This window comes from Terrapene carolina, unplaced genomic scaffold, assembly GCF_002925995.2.
Source record: "Terrapene carolina triunguis isolate 2854851 unplaced genomic scaffold, T_m_triunguis-2.0 Scaffold18110, whole genome shotgun sequence".
Classification (NCBI taxonomy): Eukaryota; Metazoa; Chordata; order Testudines; family Emydidae; genus Terrapene; species Terrapene triunguis.
Window position 1 is genome coordinate 1 of NW_020682461.1, and position 7,779 is coordinate 7,779.

At 45.7% G+C, this 7,779-nt stretch overlaps 1 protein-coding gene across 1 annotated transcript; it reads left to right on the top strand.

The window, feature by feature from the left end:
• Positions 1–1,682: 1,682 nt before the first annotated feature.
• On the top strand, positions 1,683–7,458 carry LOC113408545 (solute carrier family 2, facilitated glucose transporter member 11-like; the record flags this gene model as incomplete). Its single annotated transcript, XM_026661856.2, has 4 exons — positions 1,683–1,843; positions 5,278–5,402; positions 6,127–6,256; positions 6,455–7,458. Coding segments are annotated over 4 exons (663 nt in total), but the record flags the coding sequence as incomplete, so codon positions are not given.
• Positions 7,459–7,779: the final 321 nt, after the last annotated feature.

The following is a 7,779-nucleotide window of genomic DNA, read 5'->3' on the forward strand; positions in this document are numbered from 1 at the left end:
TGTGGGATGTGGCAGGGGGCTCAGGGCAGGGAGTTGGGGGTGCAGGAGGGGTGCGGGATGTGGCGGGGGCTCAGGGCAGGGATTTGGGGTGTGGGATGTGGCAGGGGGCTCAGGGCAGGGAGTTGGGGGTGCAGGCGGGGTGTGGGATGTGGCAGGGGGCTCAGGGCAGGGAGTTGAGGTGTGGGATGTGGTGGGGGGCTCAGGGCAGGGAGTTGGGGGTGCAGGAGGGCTGCGGGATGTGGCAGGGGGCTCGGGGCAGGGAGTTGGGGTGCGGGATGTGGCAGGGGGCTCAGGGCAGGGAGTTGGGGGTGCAGGTGGGGTGTGGGATGTGGCGGGGGGCTCAGGGCAGGGAGTTGGGGGTGCAGGATGTGGCAGGGGGCTCAGGGCAGGGAGTTGGGGGTCCAGGAGGGGTTCAGGGTGTAAGCTCCAGCCTGGTGCTGCTTACCTAGAGCGGCTCCGGGGTGGCAGCGGCGCTCACTGGGGCCAGGGCAGGCTCCCTGCCTGCCTTGGCCCCGGCTCCATGCTGCTCCGTTCCAGAAAGCAGCTGGAACTGTGTCCCTGCAGCCCCTGGGGGCAGGGCCGGCTTTAGGAAGCGTGGGGCCCGATTCGAACAGTTTTAATGGGGCCCCGGCAGGGATGACTAAAAAAAACCCACGTAAAAAAACCACGTGGGGATTGTACTCACCGTGCCGCGCTCCTAGTCTTTGGCGGCGGGTCCTTCACTCGCTCCGGGTCTTCGGCGGCACTGAAGGACCCGCCGCCGAAGTGCTGCCGAAGACCCGGAGCGCCGCCGGGTGAGTCAAAATTAAAAAGGCGCCTCTAGCCAGGGAAGGGATTCTCTGCCACTTGCCCCGCACTCTGGGCGGCCCTGCCACTGGGCGCGGGGCCCTCTTAGGCGCGGGGCCTGATTTGGGGGAATTGGTGGAATTGGCCTAAAGCCGGCCCTGCCTGGGGGAGGGGCTCAGGCTTCCCTGCTTGTGCGGCTCTTGCTGCTCTTCTAGGTACCTCCCACGAAGCTCCCATTGGCCACGGTTCCCTGTTTCCGGCCAATGGGTGCTGTGGGGGGCGGTGCCTGGAAGGAGGCAATGCCGGAGCCCTCTGCCTCCTTCCCCCTCCCCCTGGCCCGAAGGGGCGTGCTGCCGGCTGCTTCAGAGAGCAGCCCGGCGTTTGCCGCATCAGGAGGCAATCCCACGGGTAGGCAGAGGGGCGGGGAGTTTGGCGGGCCACACACAAGAGCCCCGCGGGCCGCGTGTTTGAGACCCCTAGCTTAGTTCCTTGGGTGTGGTCCGCCAGCCCCATAAAAATACATATAATCCCTCAATAGTACATAAACATTTGCATTAATACACTGATCTCCTAAAATACTTCAACTTAATTACATAAAGTTGTACACCTCTACCCCGATATAACGCGACCCGATATAACACAAATTTGGATATAACGTGGTAAAGCAGTGCTCCGGAGGGGCAGGGCTGCACACTCTGGCGGATCAAAGCAAGTTCAATATAACGCAGTTTCACCTATAACGCGGTAAGATTTTTTGGCTCCCGAGGACAGCGTTATATCGGGGTAGAGGTAATTTAATTCAGTAAGGTTTGTGCAGGATATTATCATATTATCACACTTATAATCAGGATATTTGGTAATGAAACTCCTCCCCCCACCCCAATTTTTCTTTCTAGTACATCAAGAACTTCATCAATGACACCTGGCAAGAGCGATACCACTCTGACATCGATGAGCAGACCCTCACATTACTGTGGTCTTTCATTGTCTCTACCTTTAGCATTGGGGGATTCTTGGGAGCCATCAGCTCAAGATACCTGTCTGCAAAATATGGAAAGTCTGTATCAAGTAAAAAGCACTTTTAAAAACTGTCCTCTATAACAAGGTAGAAAAATTATGGTTGGCTTTGAGACAATTGTCCCTACAGAAAGGAAGAATAGTCCATATTTTTCTAGCCAAAAGTGTTGCATTATTTCACACCATCCCTCCAATTAATGTACATATTTCAGTGACAGTTCCCTATTTCCCTCTTTTATCCGAGTGTTCAGTCCATAATACTGATTAATACCTTCGCAGAAAAATGTAGATTAAAATTGACTGTAAAAGTGGTCTGGCAGCCTAGTGCTCTGCAATCCAATGGAGGAAACAAGATTTTGATTGCTGTCAATGCTGCAATATTAAGTGTATCAGCTTCTGGAAAGGAATACTTCATATTACTCAACTTTTCATCCTGCCAGTGAATTAACAAAGGGTACTGACCTTCTCCAAAGGGAGTTCTGACTAATCCTGCCTGATCAAAAGGATTATAGGATACAAGGACAATTGGGGAAATACTACATACATCGACAGAGAAATTACTGTCCATTACTTTTAAATTCAAAACAAATACATTGGGTTCCTCAGCATAGTTTAATTGACTTTATTATACTTACCTTTACTTGTTAATCTTAACTGGCACAAATCAGCACCTTTCTTGGAAGTCTCAGTAGAAACTAAGGAATGAATTAAAATGGAGATAGAGCTACTCTTTGCACCCTAAGATGTGGTCCCTCCAAAACATGGTGAAAGTGCATTAGTGGAATAGGGCAGAGAAACTTGCACTGCCACTGCCTGGTGTATCTGTACAGTAGATAAACAGGATATTCCATATTTCACTGCCATCAAATATAATCTCTTTCATGAGCACTATACTCACATGACCAGAAAACATAATATCCAATAATGGGTTTGGTTCAGGAGGAGCTGTTACGTTTCTAGGTGGAAAAGCCCTAAATTAAGAAGGATTTAGAAAATAAAATACCTATTTATGAAACGTCCAAGGGAAAATTACTTACCTGTAGCTAGAGAGACAAGGTGTGTGAGGTAATATCTTTTATTGGACCAACTTCTGCTGGTGAGAGAGACCAGCTTTTGAGCTGTAGTTGGCAATCACCCATTCTTGGGCCTATGGCCCTGAATAAAGCCAAAATGGGAACAACCCAGTCTCAAAGCTGTAGAGAGCCAGCCCTGCAATGAAACATAGGTACCAGGCACTACTCCATTTTTCATCCTTTCCACAGTGGAAAAAGAACAATTACAAAAGGTACAGTATCTTGAAATTTATTCAAGGTGTAAATTACTTTAAAAAGGAACACATTTATAAAAGGATAAAATGCCTTTGAGTTTTCTAGGGTTTTTTAAGTATATACCCAGGGATAACATATGGGGACTCAGAAATATATATAAAAACTAAAGCAGTAAAAGGAAAAAGAGAGACATCCTGAAAAATTAAAATTCCTAGAAGGCAAGAGAGTTTGGAGGCCCCTTCAGCACTGTCTTTGGAAGGAATATAGAATATTACCATGACATTTTAAAAGTAAAAAAAAAACGAGCTCTCAAATTCAGAATAGCTAGGATGAATGAGCGTCAGGGAGTATCTGATATAAAAATCTCTCCTTTCATCCAGTGGTATAGACCAGTGGTTCTCAAAGCCGGTCCGCCACTTGTTCAGAGAAAGCCCCTGGTGGGCCTGGCCAGTTTGTTTACCTGCCACGTCCACAGGTTCAGCCGATCGCGGCTCCCACTGGCCGTGGTTCGCCGCTCCAGGCCAAGGGGGGCTGCAGGAAGCGGCCGGCGCAGGCCAAGGGATGTGCTGGCCGCCCTTCCCGCAGCCCCCATTGGCCTGTAGCAGCGAACCGCGGCCAGTGGGAGCCACGATCGGCCGAGCCTGCGGATGCGGCAGGTAAACAAACCGGCCCGGCCTGCCAGGGGCTTTCCCTGAACAAGCGGCGGACCGGCTTTGAGAACCACTGGTATAGACCAATGCCTTTTTTCCCCAGGAGATGGATTTTCTGATGTATGTCATCATTATACTGTTCAATTTTAGTGCATCCTTGAGGGGGGTAGTCAATTGTACAGAATTTCCAGGGATGGAAGTAATATTAAACTCTTACTGGTATGGGGGCCCAGCTCCAGGCCCCCGGAAGGGGCTGAGCCTCGGGCAGAAGGGGTGGGGTTGGGGGTCAGCCTCCCACAGCCAGCCCATCCGCACTGCCTGGCCTGCGCTGCCCGGGGCTCCAGCCGCTGCCGCGGTAGCAGCAGCTGCGGCCGGGATCCCCAGGCCCTTTTAAATCGCCACCCCTGGGGCATTGCCCCTTTCCCCCACACGTCGGCAGCCCTGCGGCAGCACTTTAATGTTGGCTGCATATCGGCTGGTACCGGCTTCTTACTGGTACACCATACCGGCCTACTTTCACCCCTGAGAATTTCTGTCAATCAGATGTTATAGTCCCTACTAGATAATACTGAGGACTCATACACCCAAGGCAACCAGGTGTAAATCATCCCTAGCCTTCTTCCTTCCAAAACTGGCTAAATGTTCATGTCCTTGGGGAATGAGATCTGACTGCATTAAGAATGCTTCCTGAAGTTGCTGGGATTCTTCTCCCCTTAGCAGGCATAAGAGGAAGGGTGGAGGAGGAAGGCACAAAAGAGTAAAAGGCCAAAAAAAAAGAATGGGTCAAAGTTCACTGACACAGCATAGCTGCTAGCATCAATGAGGGTCATTAATCAGCACAGATAGCACCAATAAAAATGAAGAGGAAACAAAAAATGTTTGAGGAGGTGTGGAGATCATGGGTGTTGCCAGGATTGTTGGCGACCTAATTCAGGTATGAGTAAGTGCCTCGATATTTTTTCTTTTTAAATAAAGAAGGCTGGCATTCAAACACTGGTAAAGGATACAGACACTAACTGTAGGGGATGTGTCCAAAAAGAGCTAGGCTGTAGTGCAGCTGAACAGCAGGGAAGCAATCTCCAGAGGAGCTCCTTCACAAACTGTGTTCAGAAAGGAACTGTCTAGGTGAGCACTGTGGGGTTCCTCCGCAGGGATAGTGCCAGATACCCTTAGAGAAACCAAAATCTCAGAACTTTGAACTTAAAGAATTCCCACCAAACAGCACAGATCCATGAGTGGGAGATCTGTTGGGATGGGTATCTTTGAAGAAATATTATTTCAAAATGTTCATTACCGCCTCTGCTTTACCTGACTGAAGTGCTCCCATATACAGTGGAATAGTCCACTTTACACTTAGATTACACCAATTTCAATATCAATTTAAGTAATGACTCAACAGCACGGCATAAGCAACTGCTAGGTCCCACTTGCAAATTCTCGATTCAATGATAAAGTCACCACTATCTGTATATTCAGAGGATAAAAAGAGGGTATTTAGGGAAAGCAAGAGAGATGGTGTTGCCAGTTTTATGAAAGTCTCTTATGTGCTGTTACAGAAAGAAATGTCTAACGTTCAATAATCTGCTTCTGATAGCAGCTGCATTTTTCTGGGGCTTCAGTAAGATGGCAAAGTCCTTTGAGATGATTTTGATTGGACGTTTCCTTTGTGGTTTTAATTCAGGTAGGTTGTGTTTGATTTCTACTTGTATAATAATCAGTTGGGATCCCCCTGCTTTTGCAAGGCTGTAAACCAGAGGCAGGATCAATTTTCCTAAGTGTTAAAATGAAAGGGGTCAATAAGTTGTTATAGGGTGAAAGAAAAGAGATGATAACCCAAAGGATATGGGATAAAAGGGTTAAGAGAGAGAAATAAGAGAATGCATTTGGTTGCTTGAGACTGTTTTCCACATAATAATATTCCAGGCTAAGGGAAAACGCTTTGGAAGAGGGAACTTTAAAAAAAATAGGCAATAAAGCTGACAGCAGAAATATTGCAGGCTTGCAAATAATAAAATAAATAAATAAATAAAATATTCACTTTGTACTGCTAGTATCCTGCCCAGACTGAAACCGTTTGCCTCTTATATCTTTTATCCCTATGTATGTTTATCAAAATTACATCTCAGTTTGACTACACAGAATATAGGAACAACTTCAGTTAGATTTCTTACTTTTTAAAGAGTAAACCAGAATTCATCCTCTTTTTTTATTTTAAAAAGGGTTTTGGTCTTTCTTAATTTCCACGCAGACAGAAGAATCCTCCTTTTAACATTAGTTTGTGATATGGAGCCACAGAACTGATCCTACTTCCATTAAAGTTAATGGCAAAACTAATTTCAGTGGGACTTCAGTTACATTTTCCTTCTTTTAAACAAACTTGTCCTTCCTCTTTTCCCCTATTCAAGGTTTGGGCTGCTGTTTACATGGCCAGTATTTGGGAGAAATTTCCCCTAAGAAGCTGCGTGGATTTACAAGTGCCACTCTCTCTCTTTTTGCAAACATGGGGAAATGCTTAGGACAAATTGCAGGACTAAGGTAAAATAAATATATTTATCTTCACATCTAAATGTCTGCGGCCAGAGGCAGGGGTATCTTTCTATTCATTCTTTAGTTATCCATTGTTATCCCATATAGTTTAATTCAGTCTCCCCATTTATCACTCAAAAACATTTGGTAAGTTTCCCAGAACTGTTTGGGGTTCTTTTGGGTCTTGTTTTAACCTATGCTCTCTAGTGAACTTTTAGGAACTGAATCCTTGTGGCCTTTACTGATGGCTATCAGTGGAATCGCAGCATCGGTGCAGCTGGTCACTCTCCCATTCTTCCCTGAGTCTCCACCCTACCTCCTGATGCAAAAGGGAGATATGGAAGGCTGCCAGGAAGGTAACATAGACCACCTTAACTCTCGACTTTTTTTTCTAGCTTTATCCAGTTACTCAAGCTGGAATCTTGGAAGAGGAAAGGATTCCACACCATTTTGAAGAAACAAAATACCACTTGTACACTGTACTTTCTTAATGCTGTCATCAGGACAGTTCAGATACAAGTATTAGTGGGGGTTAACAGTGTTATTAAAATTAGTGGCCATAATTTCTTTACTCTGAGATATAACTAGTGCAAAAATTAACATGAATGCTATACTGAGTTGTGGTTATAGTCAGAAAAGTGACAGGGTAAGAATGGGATCTTACTACTGAACAGATCTGATCCCTGTGTGTTCTCTGAGCGGTAACTTTTTCTTGTTAAGAAGGTAAATATTTATCTGTCTAAACTACTAGCCAACAGTAACATTGCACAGCACAACTAATAGGTAGTAACTATAATCAACTGAGATATGAATGAATTTATTTAAAATTAAACACTTTTTTTAAGCCAGCTGAAATCAGACACCTTTATTTTGTATAGTCTTTCATACTAATGGTATCCCAAAATACTATCCTAATAGACACTAGATAAGTTAAAGAATTCGATAATAAAGCCAACAACAGAGGAAGAGAGAAACGAACAGGTATAGGCAAGCAAAAATTTTTTAAATGACATCTGAGAAAAAAGCAAATGAATGAGGCAGAGAAGTAAGAGAAGATAATCTCAGACAGCAGGAAATGGAAGGGAAAGGGATCTCACACCAACAGTGTGGAGATTGTGAAAGGGAGCAGAAAAGATATTGTTAAATGAGGAGCTGCTGGAAAGTAGGGTGCAAAAAGAGGTCAGAGTTCCACATTTCTCTTAAAACAGGACAGCTACTGAGGCCTGGTCTACACTACGACTTTAATTCGGATTTAGCTGCGTTAATCCGAATTAACCCTTCACCCGTCCACACTACAGAGCCAGTTAATTCGAATTAAAGGGCACTTAAAATCGATTTCTGTACTCCACCTCGACGAGCGGAGTAGCGCCAAAATCGATTTTGTTAATTCGAATTAGGGTTAGTGTGGCCGCACACCACCGAATTAATGTGGTTAAATTAATGGGGTAGTGTGGCCGCACACCACCGAATTAATGTGGTTAAAAACCGAATTAATGTGCTTAGTGTGGCCGCGCACAATCGAATTTATACAA